The 23,092-nt window shown below is 40.6% G+C and overlaps 1 protein-coding gene across 2 annotated transcripts in view; it reads left to right on the top strand.

Annotated features, from left to right (window-relative positions):
• The window catches only part of thada (THADA armadillo repeat containing), a 387,510-nt gene that overhangs the window by 305,429 nt on the left and 58,989 nt on the right, over positions 1-23,092 (top strand). Inside the window, exons 33-35 of one of the 2 annotated variants that reach the window (XM_048536483.2) lie at positions 16,431-16,503; positions 16,598-16,754; positions 18,441-18,572. In XM_048536483.2, the coding sequence (XP_048392440.2) occupies positions 16,431-16,503; positions 16,598-16,754; positions 18,441-18,572 (362 nt within the window). Of the gene's footprint in view, positions 1-6,673; positions 7,107-16,430; positions 16,504-16,597; positions 16,755-18,440; positions 18,573-23,092 lie in introns of those variants that run through there. The other variant, XM_048536484.2, reaches the window with a different exon arrangement.

Raw genomic sequence — 23,092 nt, 5'->3', positions numbered from 1 at the left:
AAGTTTACATTATTATTGTCATTGTAATTTAAGTTTTAACAAAAGTACCCAAGAATTCCAGGCCAGATCTTTTTTTATCGATTAATTGCAGACCTGTGTCTGGGAGAGTAATGCAAGTAATATTTGTGACACACAAATGCCATGCAATGACCATCACCAATGAGATCTTCAATCCAACTACCAACTCCTTGACATTCAATTGCATTCCCATCACTGAATTTCCCATCTATCAATGTTCTGGGTTACCTGAAATCTAACCGGAGTAGCCATATAAGAACAGCGGCTACAAGAACCAGTCAGGGTCTAGGAATACTGCAGCAAGTAACTCACCACCTGATTCCCCAAAGCCTGTCCACCATCCACCAGGTACAAGCGAGGAGCGTGATGGAATACTCTCCACTTGCTTGGATTGGTGCAGTGCAACCATACTATAGAAGTTTGACACCAACCAGCACAAAACAACGCTTTTAACTGACACCACAGCCCTAAGAAGTCACTTCCTCTACCATCAAAGCACAACAGCAATTGTGCACGTAACCAACAAGATGCACTGCAACAATTCACCAAGGCTCCTTGGAAAGTATCGTCCAAATGGATGACCACTGTCATCTAGAAACTCAAGGTCAGCCAATACATTTCAGCACCAGTACCAGCAAATTTCCACTTAAGCTACTCAGCACTTAACATCTGTAACGGTGGATTCAACTATGTGGAAAAAATATGAAAGAAATGACAAGGAAGAAGAACTCAGGAGAGGCTATTAAAGTCTCCAGCAAAGACACAAATAGGCCAGAGTGTTTGAAAAGGGCTAGCAATGAAACTTCAAGCACATTGGATAAACAAATAACAATGAGAAGAGGGATGGTTAATACAGAACTGAAGGTGTTATATCTGAATGGATGCAGTATAAGGAATAAGGTAAATGAGCTTGTGGCACAAATCAAAATTGGCAGGTATCATGTGGTGGGCATTACGGAGATGTGGCTGCAAGTGGATCAGGATTGGGAACTGAATATCTAAGGATATACATCCTATTGAAAAAGTAGGCAAATGGGCCGAGGGGGTGGAGTTGCCTTAGTAGTAAGAAATGAAATTAAATCAATTGGAAGAAAGGAAGTAGGGTCAGATGGTGTAGAATCTGCGTGGATAAAATTGAGGAACCACAAAGGTAAAACCATAGTTGGAGTTGTGTACAGGCCTCCAAACAGTAGTCAGGAGCTGGGATGCAAGATACATGAGATAGAAGAGGTGTGTAAGAATGGCAAAGTCACAGTGATCATGGGGGATTTCAATATGCAGATGGACTGGGGAGATCATGTTAGTCGTGGATTGCAAGAATAGGAATTTGTGGAATGTCTATGAGATGGCTTTTTGAATCAGCTTGTGGTGGAGCCCACAAGGGAACAGGCAATACCGGATTTGCTGTTATGCAATGAGACAGACTTGGTAGGGGAACTGAAGGTAAAGGAACCCTTAGGAGGCAGTGATCATAAGATGATAGAATTTACTCTGCAACTCTGCAATTTGAGAGGGAGAAGATAGAATCAGAGGTAACAGTATTACAGCTGAATAAAGGAGACTACAGAGGTATAAGGGAGGAGTTGGGCAGAATTGACTGGAAGGGGAGCCTAGCAAGAAAGACAGTGGAACAGCAATGATGGGAGTTTCTGGGAGTAATTCAGGAGACACAGCAAAAATTCATCCCTAGGGAAAAGAAGCATGCTACAGGGAGGATGAGGCAACCATGGCTGACTAGGGGAGTCAGTGGTGGCATAAAAACAAAAGAGAAAGCATGTAATGTGGCGAAGGGCAGTGGGAAACCCGTGGATTGGGAAGCTTACAAAGACCAACAGAGGGCAACAAAAAAAGAAATAGAGGGAGAAGATTAAAATACGACGGTAAGCTAGCCAGTAATATAAATGAAGACTAAGAGTCTCTTTAGATATATCAAGGGCAAAAGTGAGTCAAAATTGGACATTGGACCACTGGAAAATGACACTGGAGAGATGGTACTGGGGATTAAGGAAATAACTGAGGATCTCAGTTATTACTTCACGTCAGTCTTTACGTTGGAAGACACGAGTAATATCCCAAAAATTCAAGAGAGTCAGGGGGCAGAGCTGAGTATGGTGGCCATCACCAAGGAAAAGGTGCTAGTAAAATAGATTGGCCTGACGGTGGATAAATAACCTGGACCAGATGGACTACATCCCAGAATTCTAAAGGAGATGGCTGAAGAGATGGTGGAAGCATTAGTGGTGATCTTTCAGGAATCGGTAGACTCAGGGATGGCCCCAGAGGACTGAAAATCGCTAACATGACACCCATGTTTAAAAAGGGAGTTAGGCAAAAGCGGAAAATTACAGGCCGATTAGCCTAACCTCAGTCGTGGGTAGATTTTGGAGTCCATTGCGAAGGAGGAGATTTCTGAGTATTTGGAAGTTAATGGTAAAATAGGGCAAGGTCAGTATGGTTTCATCAAGGGAGGGTTATTCTTGACAAATCTGCTAGACTTCTTGGAAGAAGTAACGAACAGGGTAAAATGTTTAATGTTATCTATCTGGACTTCAAGAAGGCCTTTGATAAGGTGCCACGCAGGAGGCTGCTGAGTAAGATTAGGGCCTGTGCTGTTAGAGGCAAGGTGCTAGCATGGATAGAAGTTTGGCCGTCTGGCAGAAAGCAGAGAGTGGGGATAAAACTGTCTTTCTCAGGATGGCAGCCTGTGACAAGTGGTGTTCCGCAAGGTCAGTGTTGTGACCACAACTTTTCATTTTTCTATGTTAATTATCTAGATGAAGGAACTGTGGGCATTCTGGCTAAGTTTGCGAGGATACAAAGGTAAGTGGAGGGATAGGTAGTATTGAGGAGGTGGAGAGGCTGCAGAAGGATTTGGACAGGTTAGGAGAGTGGGCAAAGAAGTGGCAGTTGGAGTACAACGTGGGAAATGTGTGAGGCCATGCACTTTAGTAAGAAGAATAAAAGCATGGACTATTTTCTAAATGGGTAGGAAATTCAGAAATCTGAAGTGCAAAGGGACTTGGGAGTTCTAGTCCAGGATTCTCTCAAGGTAGACTTGCAGGTTGAGTCAGTGGTCAGGAAGGCAAATGCAATGTTGGCATTTATTTTGTGAGGACTTGAATATAAAAGCAGGGATGTACTACTGAGGCTTTATAAGGCTCTGGTCAGCCCACATTTGGAGTATTCTGTGCAGTTTTGGGCCCCATATCTCAGGAAGGATGTACTGGCTCTGGATCAGGTTCAGAGGAGGTTCACGAGAATGGTCCCAGGAATGAGAAGCTTAACATATGAGGAATGTTTGAGGACTCTGGGACTACACTCATTGGAGTTTAGAAGGATAGGGAAGGGGTCTAATTGAAACTTATGGAACACTGAATGGCCTTGACAAAGTGGATGTTGGGGAGAAGCTTCCATTGGTAGGAGAGACTAGGACCTGAGGGCACAGCTTTAGAGTAAAGAGAAGACCTTTTAGAATGGAGATAAGGAGAAACTTCTTCAGCCAGAGAGGGTGAATCTATGGAATTCACTGCCACAGAAGGCTGTGGAGGCCAGGTCATTGAGTATATTTAAGACTGAGATAGATAGGTTCTTGATGATCAAGGGTTACAGGGAGAAAACGGGAGAATGGGCTTGAGAAACTTATCAGCCACTATTGAATGGTGGAGCAGACTCAATTGGCCATATGGCCTAGTTTCTGCTCCTATGTTTTATGGTCTTACTGCACTAACTTGGAAACACATAGCTGTTCCTTCTGTGTCACTGGGTCAAAATCCCAGAACTCCCTTCCTAAAAGCATTGTGATGGTGGGAAGGTCACTGAGGCAGCCCAAATTTTTTTTTGGACCTAGGACACTACCCTAAGGAACTCCTGAAGAGATGTCCAAATATTGAGATAACTAACTTGCAACAACAACAAACTTTGTGCCAGATAGGACTCCCAAATAGAGGAAAATATTTCGCCCGATAGCCTTGTGTTTTGCTAACGTTCCTCAAAGTCATACTCTTGTCAAATGCAGCCTTGTTTCAAAGGCAGTCATTCTCACCTCACCTCCGGAATTCAGCTTTATTGTCTTTGTTTGAACCAAGGCAGTCACTTGCTCATGAGCTGAGCAGTCCTGGTGGAACCCAAACTGTGTGTTAGTGAGCTTGTTATTGCTGGGTAGGTACTGTTGGATAGTATTGTTGATGACATATTCCATTACTTCAAGTCATAGAGTCATACAACACAGAAACAGACCCTTTGGTCCAGGTTGTCCATACCGACCAAGTTTCCCAAACTAAATAAACTGGTCTCGTATGCCTGCATTTGCCCACATCCCTCTAAACCTTTTTTATTCGTGTACCTTTCCAAATGTCTTTTAAATGTTGCAACTGTACCTCTCTGGCTGTTCATTCCACATACGAACCACCTCTGTGTGAACATGTTGCCCCTCAGGTCCCTTTTAAACCTTTCTCCTCTGATCTTAAAATTATGCTGTCCAGTTTTGAACTCCCCCACCCTTTGGAAAAGACCTTTGATATTCACCTTATCAATGCCTCTCATCATTTTATACACCTCTATGAAGTCACCCCTCAACCTCTTACACTCCAGGGAAAAAAATCCCCAGCCTGCCCAGTCTTTACTCGTAACTCAAACCCTTCAGTGCTGGTAACAAACTTGTATGTCTTTTCTGTATCCTATCTGATTTAATAATATCCTTCCCATTTGCAGGGCAGCCAAAACTGTATACAGTGCTTCAAAAAACGTCCTTATCAGTGTCATGTACAACATGACACTGCATCCCAATTTCTATACTCAATGTCTGAACAAAGAAGATGTGTGCTAAACGCTTTCTTAACCACCAGGTCTACTTGTTGCACAACTTTCAACAAACTATATACCTGAATCTCTAGGTCCCTTTGTTCAACAGTTCTACCCTTGTTCATCTTATCAAAGTGCAATATTTCACATTTATTTAAATTGAACTCCATTTGCCACACCTAGGTCCATTGACCCAATTGATCAAGATCACTTTGTAATCTTAGATATCCTTCTTCACTGTCCACTATACTGCCAATTTTGGTTTCATCTGCAAACTTGCTAAGCATTCTTCCTAACTTCTCATCCAAATTGTCTATGTAAATGACAAACATCGGTGGGCCCAGCACCAATCCCTGCAGAACACTGCTGGTCACGTGTCTCCAGTCTGAAAAACAACCCTCTACCACCAATCTCTGTCTCCTATCGTCAAGCCAATTTTGCATCCAGTTGGCAGGCTCTCCCTGACTCCCATGTGATCTAACTTTACTCACCAGTCTCCCATGCAGAGCCATGTCAAAGGCTTTACTAAAGTCCATATTAATTGCTTTCGTCTATCTTCTTGGTTACGTCCTCAAAAAACTTTATCAAGTTTGTGAGACATGATTTCTGTTGCACAAGGCCATGCTGACTATCTCTAATCAGGCCTCGCTTGATTGATGATTGAGAATAGACAAATGGGAGATGAATTGGCTGTGTTGGGTATGTCCTGATTTTTGTATACAGGAAATACCTGGGCAATTTTCCATATTGTTGAGCAGATGCCAGTATTGTAGCACGGCATGTAAAAGATCTCATGACACAATTTTGAAGCAAAGCATTACATCCCTTCCCTTCGTTCTGCCCAGTATTTATCATTTACTGCCATCACTAAAACATCATTTCATCATTACCTCAAATTATTTTGCTGTGTTTCCTTCATTATATTCAAGTCAATCTCTTATGGGGAAGCACACAATATTAATCTAATGGCTGCGTAAAGGTTCCATTTACATGGCATAGTCTGTAACTTGAACAGAATAACAAAATCTATAGTACTTACTGAAGCACTCTTGATGGTGAAGCTTCCATGTAAAATTCAACACTGCCACTGTTTTTTAAGCAAAAATGATTATGATGACTGTCAAACCATTGTGAAATAGACCCATGCCATTGCTCGTAAAACGGATTTTCTATTATATTTGGTTCTGCTATAATGTGATGTTGCATAGGAACAAAACTATTGCATTACAGAAAATGGCACTGTGGAAATAACAGGGCTAATGGGAAAAGTGGAGTTATGTGCAGATCACCAAAAAAAATCGCTCAAAATTGCTCCAAAATCACACAAAGGATAGTATAATTTGAATAAATGTTTAGTTCAAACCTAGTAATGAATGAAAAGTAAATTTAACACTTTGTTGACAAAATATGAAGATGATTTGATGGGGGGTGGAAGTTACATAATACCTTGCCAGCGTGGAGTCTGTTTTGGTGCTAACATTGTACACATTCACGACAAAGCCCGTGAAACAATCATGTGATGTTGATGCATACCCCTCCGATGGAATCGCTTTATAGCCAGCACAAGTTTGTGTTTTAGAAATAGCATCCCCCTATTTGCCAATCACATGTTAGCCAACTTGAGTTGATGGAACATGCATTAAAGCAGAACCAACTGTACTTAGCTGGCATAAATAAAAGACATTTAGGCTGCATTTAATTCTTAAGGAATTATTTTTCCCAAGCCTATTCGCACTACTTGCAGAAGCCATTGTTTAAATTGCTGGGATGATGAAATTTAGCTAACCTCAACTAGAAATTCAGTCAGAAAGAGCCTTCACTGAATTAACATTAATTTGCATACTTTTATTCCTAGATATTGATACAAAGCCATTGATACCAATCAATACAGCTGTTTGCACAGGTATTATTGGACTCGAAGAACAACCTGTCTGTGTGTAGGTTAATATCTAGCTAAGGATTTAAGTTATTTTGTCATCAGTAATGACTCATGAATACATTGTGTAATGACATATTATGTGTAAGAAATAACATTCCTTCACAGCAAACCTCTAGAAAGTCCCCAACAACCCCTTACAATGTTCTGTAAATTGTTAGGTCATATGCAACCTTTGTGGGTGGTTGTAATAAACTTCCACAGATTTTGATAAAAGATTGATACTTCTTCCAAAAATTTTTAAGAGGCATTTGTAGGTAAAGTTAAAGTTGCAATGGCTCAAGGGAAAAATATAACACACAATAAACTGCTAAATTGGCTTTGGACATGGCAGATTTTTAGCATTCTTAAATTCTCGCCAACATAGATGTTTTCACAATGTTAAGTGACAATGTTAAGTGAAATGTATTCAAGTGACAAGTTTTGGATTGAAAGCCATCATCATGACTTGCACCTTTAACCTGAAACACAACTCTTGAATCAGAATTAGCTTAATAATGTATGTTCGGTGTCGTGATTGTGACCCACAAAACAGAAATTCTGGTCACTAACCTTACAAAGGCTGCATTCCCAGAAGTGTTTTCTTTTTATAGATACCTAAACGCATTTATTTTAATTAATTGCTCTGTATAAGAAATATTTTATAAAGGTATTACGAGGCTGTTGAGTATTTATATCTGAAATTCACTGATAAATGTTTATATTTATGAGCTTCCTTTTTCACTTCTGTTCGGATCTTTTGGATGTAGGAATTGCACTTAACTGTCAAATACCTTGTAAGCAATTATGTTCAAGTCTCTTGTGGATGATTTTTTTCACCCACACTTGAAAATAAAGAACTATTCTGTAAGTGAAAAGCAATGCCAGAATTTTATATGGAAGTTGTGGTCCCATCCACCAGTCAGATAATTAGGGGTAACATGCAACATGCATCTGCCAACCCTGGAAGAAGACTCTGTCAGTGACGTGGAGCCTTTGTTGTGAGCAGTGGTGGTGAGGTGGATGTCAGCCTCCATTAGCCGTAGAGTGCCTGATCAAGAGGGAACCCTCACCAAGCATGCCAGATTTCCAAGAACAGTCTTCCCAGGTGGTGAAACACTCAATCAGTGCTGGCCACATCTGCAGTTCCCATTATCACTGGCCACATAAGTGATTTGTCAGTCTGAGAACAGGGAGACCACCTGCCACCTACTCCATTGCTGTAAAATAGCCACTACCTGGCCTACTCCTAGTCTGGGGATTGTAGTAATTATATCAATGTCAGCCAGATGGAGCTCATAGAATATGAGTTCCCTGATTGGGCTGGTCCACTCGGGGAGCCCTAGCTGACAAATATAAACAAGAGTGTCAGATGTTCTGTTCATTCTGAAAACTGGCTCTGAGGAAGCTGGACCAGTGAAAAGTACTATGCAGCTGTAAATAGAGGGTGATTTGGTTACGGGATACCAGTCTCTGTGCAGTTATTTCATGGTGTGTGCGTAAAATTCTGGCCTGCTCTTCAATGAAAATTAAGTGATGTGTCTATATTATCAGTTTTTCAGTGTATACCAAATGGAGCAGTTGTTTGCTGTCTGTTCATGGACATTTTTTTCATTTGCATATTTGTTGAATTGGTTCTTACAGTTTTTTACAGTTGAGTACTGCTGCTTACAGGAATAATATGTTGCCATAGCTCTTATGCTTATTACGTATCAAGAGTACCCCAGCTGTTAACTGACCAGTGAAGTAAATACAAAAAATCAAAAGTTAGAAATAGTAATGAAATATAATACTGCTTGTTGGATATGTTGTCATAATAAACTGTTTAACAGGGGAACTTTATATATCCCCATACCTGTGCAAAAGCTTAAAATACCAAGGAGTGAATGGAAGTTTTTTTAAAAAATATTTTAGGTTTTATTATGTTATTTGAAGGCTTGGATTTACACGATGCAATTACCTCAGACTTTTTAGTATGCTATGAGAAATCAGACTACTCACATGGAAACTGTAACAATCAAGGAAAATTAAAATAATGTTTTGAAATTGTTTATTAAAATACATTTTTTGATCACTAAGCTAATGTATTCAATTGCATCACTTTGTCCTTAATATTGTCCTTATAGTGTCTTAGAAACATCATTTGCTTCAATGATGACTAAATGAAGTCCCAAAGAATTCAAAGAAAGCTGCGAGTAAACTTTGCAACATTTCGTGATTTCTAGCACATAGAAAAGCTAAAACCTAACTTTTTGTTCCAGATCTCTTTAGATAATTTGTATTTTTAACAAAGAATTACTTAATTGATAAGCCATATTCCAACAACATGCTTTAGATTTCTCAAGACCATTTCCAAAATTGTTGAAGATATACTAGGCTGAATTTTTAGCAGTAATGGATTGTGTCATTTTCATTGTGTTTCATGGAGGGTTGCTCTTTCTGTGAGTTCTAACTGTCATCCCAAACTCAGTTTATTAACTAGGTACCAAGCCCCTATGGTGCCCTGCTTGTCTGTTGCTAGCCTGATCTTCCTATGCCAGGACTTCCCAGGTTCACTGGCCTTGGCACCATCTTCAACGTTATAGTGCTTGAATGAGTGTATGGCGTCAGGAGCTGTCCTGCCCAGATCATGACATTTGCTCTGGACACGGCAGATAAGGGGAGATTGGCAAATCACTTTATGAACAACTGGAGGTCCTGGTACAGGACAGTGCAGCGTGAGGTCACCTTCTTCCCCCAGGGTTGGTAGAAGATGTCACTGTAGATAGACCCTGCCAGTTTGGTCTGAAATTGCCACCTAGTCAGTGTGGTATTAACCATCTGGAGGAAAGACTAACAGTCCTACAAGAATATCAATGACCTCCTCTCCTCCACAATGGTAACTGCCACGATCATCACTCTGCCACCTCACACCATCTCTGCTGCTGCATCTTCCACTAAGGCTGATGATTTGGCACTTTCACTGTTGCATGCAATAACTCCCTCATTCCCTCACACACAGTGCAAAAGTCTTTCCTTTTCATTTTTCTGTATTTTTCATTGTTGACTGAAATGAGAAAAGGACTGTTTTAAAAACCAAGGGTTGTGGAAGGGATTGCTGCACTTTTTAAAAGCAAGTTACTGAAACTCATTGGAAGTAATGTTTACACTACTACGTTGTTCAACCTTTGTGGGAGGCTAGTTGCAGACATGCAGGCACTGGGGGTATATGCAAACTGAGATTCAACCAGTAACAAGGAGTTGATTGGTTTGTGGAGCTGTGACCAGCTGGGATGACAATGACCATCTGCCTGCCGACAGCTATGTGATTGGCTTATTGGTGTGAACAATATTAGTCACAAAACTTTGGGCAACAGATGGGGATGGTGACTCTGTGCGGTAGAAAATGCCCAAAGCCTGAAGAAAGCCAGTGCTTCTGACCTTCACCAGTTGTAAGCTGTTGCTTTTAACAAGTAAGACAGAGACTGTCATTTGTGTACTAGTCACTTTGTGCTCCTGCAAGGAAATGAGAAGAACCCAGAGAAGAGAAATTTGAAGAACAGCAAGTTATAATCAGCAAAAGAATAATTTAAGTGAACCCTGTGGTCAGGAGCCATTGAACTACCTTCATAGTTTACTTTCCCTTATACCAATAACACCATTTGATTTTTGTCTGTCTTCTATCTGAATGTGTTGGAGGAGGAGTTTTACAAGGAGGTCTAAGTTTTAACCAGTAATATTTGTAATAAATAGTAATTCTTAAATAGAGAAACCTGGTATGTGTTTTCTGTCTGTCTGTGTTTAACAACACATTTGATTTGGGATCTATATGGTGTGAGACTGGTCAAGTCAGGCACCATCAGAGAAGCAGGCATGTCAATGTTTCAGATTTACATCCTCCAGCTTCACACTGTATTGACTCTGACTCCAGCGTCTGTAGTTCTTGCTATCTCCAATTGAATTGGGGAACTTTTGCGTGCTTTTAAATTCATAAATGTCTGTGACAACTTTGGAATAGTTATTTCCTGCACACTATCCCAGTGGAATACATCCAATCCTCCCAGTCTACTAACCACACATCACTTCTACACATTCCTACTCACTCGCTCAGGAATCATCACCACCATTGCTTAATCTGTGCAAGTTACTTTCATCTCAATCAATCCTCCCTTTGACTTATTCCAGAGGAAAATGTCAGAAAGAGCCAAGACAGATGATGGACAGATGACCTTTAGCTTATCGCTACCTATGAGGAGAGGATCCTGACTGTGACCACCTGAAGCAGCAAACCATACCTGAGCCCTGAAGTGATATCAGAAGCTTCCCTTGACCTCCTGTACCAGAGCCCCCTGACTGAAGGGTGTCTCCCTTGACTTAACTGAGGACAATTTCACTTGTATTTTGAGAGATGGCCATTTGGTTGTGTTAGAACCCTTGCTGATTTTTAATTATTTTTGTTATTCTTTCATTAATTTTCGTTTTGAGTAGTGAAGTGAGAACAGAGCTGAAAATGACCTTTGGGCCATGGGCAACAGCTTGTATTTAAAAAAAACAAACAAAGCTTTTGTTGGTTTGAGAGGCCAAGCCTGGAAGTTAATTGCAGGTTGGTTCTTCTTCAAAAGATTTTACAGATACTGTGACACCAGGGGAGAGCACTATATTTAAACAAATAGCAGACATTGACCATTAACAAGGTCAGCACCTGGGAAGTGGTTCCAGTAAGTCTGGGAAAGACCTATGTTCCAGCAGATAGCAAATGTTGAATGGTAACTGAGACCTTGCAGGGAGACAGTCAGTCTGAAAGGGAAAGTCCAAAGTTTTGAACTGGGTTTTGGACTGTGTTTGCTGGGAGAAAGGATTCTGGCTGTTGATGTTACAGCATGAAGATTCGAAAGCTATCTGCCTAACCTTTGATATCAGCTATTGGCAGTCCAAAAAATCACATTATATCTCTGAATCAGTTGCGAGGATGGCCCTGATCGACATCTTCAGAAAAGCATCATCTTCAAGAAACCACATAAGCCTGGGGAACAAGGCATTATGAAAACCACTTAAATAATATGGGCTGTTTTGTTGTATCAGTGATAACTTCTTCAGGTTCTTCCTCTCACCCATCCCTTCCTCCCACCCCAAGCCGCACCTCCATCTCCTACCTACTAACCTCATCCCACCTCCTTGACCTGTCCGTCTTCCCTGGACTGACCTAACTCCTCCCTACCTCCCCACCTATACTCTCCTCTCCACCTATCTTCTTTTCTCTCCATCTTTGGTCCGCCTCCCCCTCTCTCCCTATTTACTCCAGAACCCTCACCCCATCCCCCTCTCTGATGAAGGGTCAAGGCCCGATACGTCAGCTTTAGTGCTCCTGAGATGCTGCTGGGCCTGCTGTATTCATCCAGCCTCGCATTTCATTATCTTGGGCTGTTTTGTTGTTTTCTTTTATTTATTCCTTAACTCTGTTTGTATGTATGTCTTTTATATGAATGGCGTTAAAGGCAAAGGTTATTGGGTTTAAACATATATATCAGTTAGATTACTTTGTTGTTTAAGATCTCTCTGCAGAAGTTTGATAAGGTTCCCCATGGAAGGCTCATTCAGAAGGTCAGGAGGAATGGGATACAGGGGAACTTAGCTGCTTGGATACAGAATTGGCTGGCCAACAGAAGACAGCGAGTGGTAGTAGAAGGAAAATATTCTGCCTGGAAGTCAGTGGTGAGTGGGGTTCCACAGGGCTCTGTCCTTGGGCCTCTACTGTTTGTAATTTTTATTAATGACTTGGACGAGGGAATTGAAGGATGGGTCAGCAAGTTTGCAGACGACACAAAGGTCGGAGGTGTCGTTGACAGTGTAGAGGGCTGTTGTAGGCTGCAGCGGGACATTGACAGGATGCAGAGATGGGCTGAGAGGTGGCAGATGGAGTTCAACCTGGATAAATGCGAGGTGATGCATTTTGGAAGGTCGAATTTGAAAGCTGAGTACAGGATTAAGGATAGGATTCTTGGCAGCGTGGAGGAACAGAGGGATCTTGGTGTGCAGATACATAGATCCCTTAAAATGGCCACCCAAGTGGACAGGGTTGTTAAGAAAGCATATGGTGTTTTGGCTTTCATTAACAGGGGGATTGAGTTTAAGAGTCGTGAGATCTTGTTGCAGCTCTATAAAACTTTGGTTAGACCGCACTTGGAATACTGCGTCCAGTTCTGGGCGCCCTATTATAGGAAAGATGTGGATGCTTTGGAGAGGGTTCAGAGGAGGTTTACCAGGATGCTGCCTGGACTGGAGGGCTTATCTTATGAAGAGAGGTTGACTGAGCTCGGTCTCTTTTCATTGGAGAAAAGGAGGAGGAGAGGGGACCTAATTGAGGTATACAAGATAATGAGAGGCATAGATAGAGTCGATAGCCAGAGACTATTTCCCAGGGCAGAAATGGCTAGCACGAGGGGTCATAGTTTTAAGCTGGTTGGTGGAAAGTATAGAGGGGATGTCAGAGGCAGGTTCTTTACGCAGAGAGTTGTGAGAGCATGGAATGCGTTGCCAGCAGCAGTTGTGGAAGCAAGGTCATTGGGGTCATTTAAGAGACTGCTGGACATGCATATGGTCACAGAAATTTGAGGGTGCATCCATGAGGATCAATGGTCGGCACAACATTGTGGGCTGAAGGGCCTGTTCTGTGCTGTACTGTTCTATGTTCTATGTTCTAAGTTATTGTATTGCTAATAAAATGCCAAGTCTTTCGTTTAATCTATAAAACTAGTGTCTAGATTGATTATTTAGCATTTAGGATTGTTTATTCAAAGTTTGGTTAGGAACCTTGGTAGTCAATTTTGAGGGTCTTTTAAGATTTCAGTTTTACTCTGTTGCAAATACAGAGATAGAAAGGCTGATTTGGTTTGGCTGTCTGTCTCTATATTGTAACAGAAGCGCATACAGAGTGCTTGCTACATAAAGTGTTAGCACATGCTACGGGCGTGAAATTGGATAGCCGGTGCCACACAGCAACATTTCTCTCCCCTTGACTGATGATTGCTCATAATCGTGACAAACTGCCTGGCTTTATGGCTGGACTGAAAAACATGTCAAGATAGAAGTACAGTCCACTTGTTAGCTCTGGCTAAGAAGGCAAAGTGCAAAAAGACAAGGCAGGGATGTTGTGAACGTTGAAATAGGCACAAGGTGAGTGAACACTAACAGAAGGAGCGAGCAGTCCTGAGATGCTCCCAGTCTAATTAAATAGTTGGGTGTCCTTGTGGCAGCATTGTGATGATAGGTGCCAGTACACTTGAAACACAAAACCATCTCATGGGTATCAGAGATAATGGGAACTGCAGATGTGCCATGATGTTGCTGTGAGGCTGCTATGTGTCTGATGCCAAGGTCTGTGGACATGGAGGGTGTGCGGCTGTTGCTCGTGGGTTGCCCAGAGTTGCTGGTGCTAGCTGTTCAAGATGCAGGTTTGAAGCAAGTGACCATGTATTGCTCTGATTTTTTTATATTGGGAATTCTCAGCATCCAGTTTTTAATTAGGTATGTTACTGAGACAAGATTAAATAATAATGAGTGTTAATGAGTTATGATGCATACTAACAGGATGCTTGCCACTCACTAGTGAGAATCTCATCTCGATATCCAAAACTTAATGTAAAATGGGACATTTTAGTCTCCTCGTTGAGAGGTATTTCGCTGGAATTTCACCTGATTTTCTAAAATTTCTTGTCATGGCCATTGTTGTTCTATCTGCTCTGTAGCTTTTAATTTGGCCGTAATCAGTCTTGATGGCTATACAATGTGAAGTGAGGGGGTAGAGGAAGAAAATGATTCTGACAGTTTTATCTATTAAATTGAACTTGGATTCTGAGCCTCCTCCAACAAAACTAAATGGTATATTTATGCTGTAGTTTTCCTTCAAGATGAGGATGTAATTCTCAGGAATAGAATTTTATTTCCTGGTTAAACACAGTGGCTGTGTCAGTCTCCTCCACAAGAGTGTAATGAAACTCAATGCTGTGTAAAGACCTCCTGATGTAACTTGTTTTATTCTTGAAACACAATTTTGGGATCAATATTATACAACAGAACATCAGCTGGTTCAGTGATGGTAGGAAGTGCAGATGCTGGAGAATCTGAGATAACAAGGTGAAAAGCTAGATGAACACAGCAGGCCAAGCAGCATCAGAGGAAGGCTGACGTTTTGGGCCTAGCTGGTTCAACCCACTACCCAGAAGAGAGAAATGTTTCCATTATGCAGAAAATGGTTGCAAGTATGCATTAAATGCTTCTAGATGTTTTCAGTTAATTTTGCATTGGCTATGAGTCTCAGATCCGAAGTAGACTAATTTTGTATCATTAGCACAAACTGAAGCAGTAACACTCACTTTTCTGGGTGTGAACTTTTAGTTATGGACCTACATCATTTCTGGCAAGCTTTTATTCCTTTTTCTTCTCCACTATATTTGCCTTCGAAATGTTTTAACCTTTTATCTTAACCCTGAGGATCAACTTCCTCACTGCCTATGTACCCTACAGCCCTCAGGACTCAACATTGAGTTAATGATTTAAAGTATGAACGGCTCTCTCCATATTCATTATCCATCCCGACACCCGTCGGTCCTGTTCTGTCTGGATTGTTGCCGGCATGACCAGCCAATTTTTGATTATTTATTGTCCCTGTTACCACCAGCATTCACCTCTGCTTACTATTGGCCATTCTTTGTCTGTTTCATTTTTTTTCCCCCTCTGTCTCCCTGGGCAACATCTCCATCTATTCGTCATTCAAAGAGTTTTTATTTTTGTGATGAGAGGATTAGATGCTGTCATAACTTCCTGACTTTGAAATGCATGCTGAAATGGCTATTATTGAGTGTAAAACCAAGTTATTATTTCCCTATTTCATCTTCCTTTCTTCCCCAATGCATTATGCATTGAGTTGAGCATATCGTTAACAGTTCCTTAGAATCCCTACAGTGTGGAAGCAGGCCATTTGGCCCAACAGGCCCACACTGATTCTCTGAAGAACATATCACCCAGATGACCCCCATACCCTGTTCTTATAACCCTGCGTTTCACATGGTTAACCCACCTAGCCTACACATCCCTCAACACTAGGTGCAATTTAGCATGGCCAATCCTCCGAACCTGCATATCTTTGGATTGTGGGAGGAAATTGGAGCACCAGGACGAAATCCATGCAGACACAGGTAAAAGGTGCAGATTCTACACGGACAGTCACCCAAGGCTGGAATTGAACACTGGTCCCTGGCACTGTGAGACAACAGTGCTAACCACTGAACCACCGTGCCACCTTAAGTTTCTCTTAAACGTTTACTTTTAGTATCAATTTCCATATAATTAGCCTGCCTCATTAGATCGAGTTCAACAAACACAGTAGTGGCTTCATAAGATGTTATGTGCAGTATTAATGAATAGCAGTGGAATGTTAAAGTTTCATGTGTGTCATTTTCTTCCAAGCTAAGGTCATCATTCAAGTATGCATGGTCAAAAATTTGAATTATGGTGGATAGTAGAACATCTACAATGTCTACATCTATGAAACGCAGACATTTTTGAAGAAATGTAAAGATACACCATGAAAGGATAAAAATGGGCAATGCCTCAATTGCTTTTTGTTTGTTTCAGCTGAACATGGATGGTGGTTGTACATTCATTTTGAAATTTTGTTAAATGTAGATATAAATTGCAATTTTTTCTTCTGAATTTTTAGCACTGAGATGCAAAGCGTTACGCTCACATTGGCTTCAAAGTTAGTGATCTGTCTAATGCTGAAGAAACAGGAGGTAATGGAAACTACCCACTTGCATACTTACAAAATGAATGTGCTACTTCTGAGAGAGGCTTCTATCATGTTCTCATATGTGGCTTTCTCAACAGAAATCCTTGGATTCCATAAGTCAAGATCTCAGACAGTGGGTTCATTTAGTTGCGCGGAGTTGTGGAGCTGAGCAGCAGACAGAAATCCGATTGACAGCTGCAAAAGTTCTCATTGATATTATCCCATCTTTGCTTGCCAATAAACAACTTTATTTTGGTGAGTAAATACTTCACGCTGAATAGAAGATGTAGGCAGGAAATGTGTTTGCTGATGCACTGTGAATAGATGCTTGAATCCAAATATATTTGCATCTGATTTGTTTATATTCTTTCCCAGAGGTATTTGTAAATACTTTGTATAGCAAACTTAGCTTCAGCTATATATTGCGTACATTTGTAACACATTTCATTTTTTGATAGCTTTAATATTGCTGCGACTTGTTGCAGTATCACTGCACGCAGTGCAACACTTCTTCACAGTTGATGAAAACTTCCTTTAAACGCACCAAATGGCCCTTAAAATTTTGTTTGACATTTGTTACTTCGTTGTAGCTGAAGGCTCCACCTTGACCGGTCTGAACATTTTCTAAAATATATCAGTTCATGAAAAGTAGTTCTAATTGATTTCAAATCTTGAGTAGATTTTATAATTTTCCTTTGGAGGCTTAATCAATCCAAATCTTATCTACCTTGACTTGATAGGTAAATATTCTGATCAAAATAGTACACACAACTTTGAATGCTGCAGGATATTGAGGTCAGGTTTATCTGAATGTGGGAGAATAAAAATACATTTCAGTACCAAAAATGATATATTAATATAACTCAGCTTTTGTAAGCTGACTAAAAGAGAAATTATTACAAATTATTATTCTGTGCTTGCCTCTTAACCAAGTACTGAAGGCACTACAAAGTTTAGTACTGCACGATACAGACCAGAACTACTTAATTCATACTTTGAGTTTTATTACAGTAAGTCAAGTAGAAGATCTTATGGTCTTACTACTTAGGAACGAGAGAAGTTAATCTTGCTCATAATCAGAATTGAATGATCCATGCTGGAGAGTATGACGTAGAAAAGCAGTGCACAATGCCACTTGAACTAAACAGCTAATATAGTGAACAGGCAGACTCTGAGGATGCACTGGATGCATGCCACCTGCCATATTAATAAAAGTAGCAACAGTGTTGTCCAGACCCATGGAGAATTAGACTCCCTTAGTTAGATTGCTATAGGTGCAGCCAGTTAAAGAGCTGGATTTTTTAAGAGTTTAGAATCTAGATCAGAGAATGATGGGCACACAATTTGGTGCTGCCACGTTCTGTGCCAGTTCACTGCCATGATCCTGAGCTCTTCTATATGAAGTGCAGCATTATGTTAGAATCACCAGTTCATATTCATATTCCACTCTTGATCTCTATTCCTATCTCACTTCTGATTTTTCTTGTTCTGTCCACTTTTGATTGTTACTGTTTTCTTCTTCTCCCAACTATGCATCCTCCATTTCCAACCATCCCCTGTCCACAGCATGAGGACCATTATTGTTAGTTTAGCAGCCGGCATTGAAATCCCCTTCACTAGCTAACTGCCTGGGGATGTCCAAAATAGGCCTATGCAAAACAATTTCTAAACAAGTAAGTGTTTGGGAATGTGAAAGTAGGATAGCTTTTATAGTAAAATAGCATTTGACTTTTATTGTCTAATGTGAAATTTAAGTTTAGATACTTGAGCGAGGTTTTATAGGGCTGCTGTAAAACCAATCGGAAGTCGAAAGTTAGGTGGGAACTGGGGGGAAAAAAATCAAATTGTTATAAATCAGTGCCTAAAAGTTGTACATTTGAAACAGGACACTTTTCAGGTGGCTGTCACAATGTCATTTATAAACCTACTTCTGCTATACAGATCTTCTAAATACATTAACACTGTGGAGATGTATCTTCACCCTTCTACAAGATGAAGAACGAGTTGTGAGGGACAAGGCCACGGATATTATACAGATGATTCCACCTTTTTTGAAGGCTTGTAAGGAGGATGGTATGATTTCTTCTTCTATTTGTGAAAGAGAAGCTGATTTGTAACCAAAATAATTTTTGGGCATACAAGAAATACATGCATCTAGTTTATAATAATGACCAAACAAAATTGAAGCATGAAACATGTATTTAGAAGGGTGAGGAGACTATCATTGTTTTATAACAACTTCAAAATGCATGTTTTATGAAGAGATCACATTACATCACATTGCAGTACTTCAGTGATATATGTAAAAATTCAGTATTTTTCAACATCAGGACATAGTCATGACCAGTTCAGTTGACATACAGCACATGAAAAACGTCTGGCTTGTAGTAATGAAAATATCTATGATAGAATGGAAATAATAAATAAAAACAGAAGTTGCTGGAAAAGCTCAGCACAGCATCTGTGAAGAGAAATTGGAATTAACGTTAGGGGCCAGTGACCCTTCCTCAGAACCAGACCTGGACCCGCCAAAAGTTTTCTGTTACCTACACTGTCCCACTTACCCCACACTAGGCCCGGTAACCTTGAATCGTATGGTACATAGAGTTCTCATCCAAATACTTTTAAAAGTTGTGAGGTTCCTGCCTCAACTGCCCTCACTGGCAATGCATTCAGACACCCACCCCCCAATACCCTGGGTGAAAATGTTTTTCCTCAACTCCCCTTTCAAACTCCTGCCTTTCACTTTAAAACTGCGTGTCCTTTTTATTGACCCTCCAATCAAGGGGGACAATTGCAATCTATTCTTCTCCATGGTCTTCAAACTTTCACGCCTCTGTCAGGCCCCTCCCCCAACCCCAATCCCAAACCTTCTCTGCTCCAACTGCTGTGATATTCAGTGCCTCAGCAAATAAAGGGAAACATTACTTATGCCTTCTTAATCACTTTATTGACCTGAAATTCTAGTCAAGCTATATCCCCAATTCTGTTTCCTCCATGTTAATTACATTTAATTATGATGGATGCAAGCTGGGATCCATCTTTCAATGCTGACTTAACAGTTTGATAGCTTGTCATTTTAACCAGTGCATTTCTTTCATTACACAATAGATATGTAGATATACTGTAATTGGTATGTTCATTGCCATTTATATCAATACAGTGATCTAATGTGATGTTTTGCTTATATAATGACTCTAAGTTGGATTATTCCTTAACAGAGTGGAGCGTGCAAGGTATGTTCACTGAGCTGGACAGTACTGAGAACTACATACTTGTTAGACGGTGCATTAACAACATTTTCTAAGGTCTATCAAAGTGATTTTTTGGATTTTCACTTATAAAAGAAGTAATGCTTTGAAATAAATTAAGTGTATATCATGAATAGTTGATGTGTTATTCCCAAAACAGATCAACTGTATTATTAAAGATAAGGCAATGTTTTGAGTTAATGGAACCATGAATATAGTCCCCTTATCCTTTACCCTCCTTCCAATAATTTCCTCCATTCCTTTTCCAAATTGAAAATATTTATTTTGGATGTAGACTTCATTAATGAACTCTCTCTCTCAAAAGCTGGTTAGTGCTAGTTTGACAAACTGGACTTTAAGAAATTGAGTATTTATTTTCATTTGCCAAAGTGCATTAAATGAAATGCTACCATGTATTTTTTCCTCTTTGCTGTCTGTAATTCATTCTACCTCCTTGATGCTGATACTCCCTCATGCAGCAATGAAGAAACAAATGATGCAGTAAGATTATAGATGGCAATAAGTCAAAACTAATAACTGATATTCAGACTGAAATCTTAAACTTAAGTGAAGAGCCTTGAGTGTCCTGTGTTCTTATGGAACATCGATACCCAGTGTAACATAACACAATGGCACAGCTATTCTGAAATGTGAAAGTCTGTTTCATATGACAGTTAATGGATGAGAAAATGGAGCAGGGAACAAAAAATTAAGTAATTTTTGTATTCACTCATGGGATTTGGGCACTGTTGATTGGCCAACATTTATTCTGTTTGGCAATGTTGTACTTAATTAAAATTCAGCATACAGTTCTGTGATGGAATTGCAACAAGCTAAGTTGCTTTGTATCACAGCAATAATTCGCATCTACAAATCTTCATACAGCCCACTCCATGTCAGCTTCACTATTAAAGGAAGTTGCGATTGCAAATTGAAAGAAATTGAAAGACATTTTTCAAGTATGAGAACGTGTTGACACATGCTAACTCTTCCTTAAAGAATTACAATACAACAATTTTGTTATAATTTAACATTAATAATGTTATAGTCTTGAGCTTAACAATGCTTTTAACTATGTGCAAAAAGCTGCTTTACAGAACACATCAGTGTGGTTAGCGCACACGTTACAGTGTTGCCAACAAATAAGATTCTATAAAGATTTTGTTGACCTGTACTTTTACTTTAGATGTTGCATTTCATAGTAACAAAATGGTGTAAGGGAAATACTTTTTACTTCTCCTTCCTATCCCTGTGAGTTGTACACATTACAATAATTATACCAACTCAGTAAATAATTAACATTGTTGGCTTTCCAGCATGAGTTTGTGCTCATTATTTCCCTAATGACAGTTGGAGTAATGAAAGGATTTGCACTGGGACTCCGTCACTTGTAAATTACTGTATTATTCATGTTTGTACGCTAGTTCCTGACTCTACGATTGACTGAGAAAATTTATCTGATGTATTTCAGAAAGCAAAACCTACAGTTCTCACTGGTAGTGCATATGGAAACAGGAAAGATATTTAAGTAGACAGGATGGTGGCGCAACTGAACACTGCTACCTTCCTGCCTCACCTAAATTGGTCAACCAGGGTCAACTTTCCTGCTGTTCCACTTGTTGAGGTCCTTAAGTGAGCAATTAATATCTACCTTCCTAAAAGCAGGATTCAGTTTAACCAGGGATAATGGGAACTGCAGATGCTGGAGAATCCAAGATAATAAAGTGTGAAGCTAGGTGAACACAGCAGACCAAGCAGCATCTCAGGAGCACAAAAGCTGACGTTTCGGGCCTAGACCCTTCATCAGAGAGGGGGATGGGGAGAGGGTTCTGGAATAAATAGGGAGAGGGGGGGAGGCGGACTGAAGATGGAGAGAAAAGAAGATAGGTGGAGAGGAGAGTATAGGTGGGGAAGTAGGGAGGGGATAGGTCAGTCCAGGGAAGACGGACAGGTCAAGGAGGTGGGATGAGGTTAGTAGGTAGGAAATGGAGGTGCGGCTTGAGGTGGGAGGAAGGGATGGGTGAGAGGAAGAACAGGTTAGGGAGGCAGAGACAGGCTGGGCTGGTTTTGGGATGCAGTGGATAGGGGATGAGCTGGGCTGGTTCGGTGATGCAGTGGGGGGAGGGGACGAGCTGGGGTCTCCCCATTCCCCTCTCTGATGAAGGTTCTAGGCCCGAAACGTCAGCTTTTGTGCTCCTGAGATGCTGCTTGGCCTGCTGTGTTCATCCAGCCTCACACTTTATTGTCTTCAGTTTAACCAGGCGCTGAGTCCATAAAAGACTGAGCTCATTAGTTACTGAACGTGAGAGGAAATAATAAAAGAGTACACATACAAACACAGATTAGAAGTGGGAAGTGAATTCAAAAATACAATTTGGAAGGTGAAAGGATCATCTTATTTGATCTGATGCAAGGAGTAGGTAGTGAGACATTGGAAACTGAAACGTCAGTTTGGGATTTTTTTTGGCTTTTACTGGTTAGTTGAGATCAATTTGTCCTGTTTACTTATGATGATGAATAGCTGCCAGCTCTGAGAATGAGAGAGTCCTTCTCTTCTCTCCCCTTTTGACTGGCTTCCTGGCTAGCTGGCTTGTAACAATCAGATGAGAGTCCTCGTCCTGTAAGGTAGGCATGACTTGTGGGTGTTACTTTGATGATGAAATCCACAGCACACTCGTGCTCAAATCCAGGCTAGTGCACAGCACAGTCTAGCACCTTAGCCCATTGGTGCATGCAAATATCTCAGTTGTCTAGATGTGTTCACGTCTTCCACCATCACTTACAAATTGGTTGAACCAGTTTTTAACCATTGTTCTTGCACATTCTTGAAAGCAGAGATATAAAACATAACTTGCTGAGACTACTGGAATTTCCTCCCTACAGCATTTTGGGTTTACTACAATGCATGGACTGCAGTGTTTCAAGAAGGCAGCACACCACCATCTTCTCAAGGGCAGCTATAGACAGGCAAGAAATGTTGACCCAGCCACTGACACCCATATCACATCAGTGAGTTAAAATAAAATTACAGTTCAGTTTGTAGTCCTTTTCTGAGATGAAAACAGAAATTGCTCGACAATCTCAGCAGGTCTGGCAGCCTCTGTGGAGAGAAAACAGAACTGAAGATGGTTCACTGGACCTAATTGTCTCTGATTTTGCTGCACAGATGCTGCCAGACCTGTTGAGATTTTCCAGCAATTTCTGGTTTTAATTCAGATTTCCAGCATCTGCAGTTCTTTTGTTTATTTGTAGTCCTTTCTCCCTTTTTAAGCCCATCCCTTTCAACTTCCTTTACAACCTTATCAAGTCTGATATTACAGTATTTTTCTCTGTCTTAAGAGC

Source organism: Stegostoma tigrinum, chromosome 9 (assembly GCF_030684315.1).
Source record: "Stegostoma tigrinum isolate sSteTig4 chromosome 9, sSteTig4.hap1, whole genome shotgun sequence".
Classification (NCBI taxonomy): domain Eukaryota; kingdom Metazoa; phylum Chordata; class Chondrichthyes; order Orectolobiformes; family Stegostomatidae; genus Stegostoma; species Stegostoma tigrinum.
The sequence above is the reverse complement of the archived record's forward strand: the minus strand, read 5'-3'. Positions and strand labels throughout refer to the sequence as shown.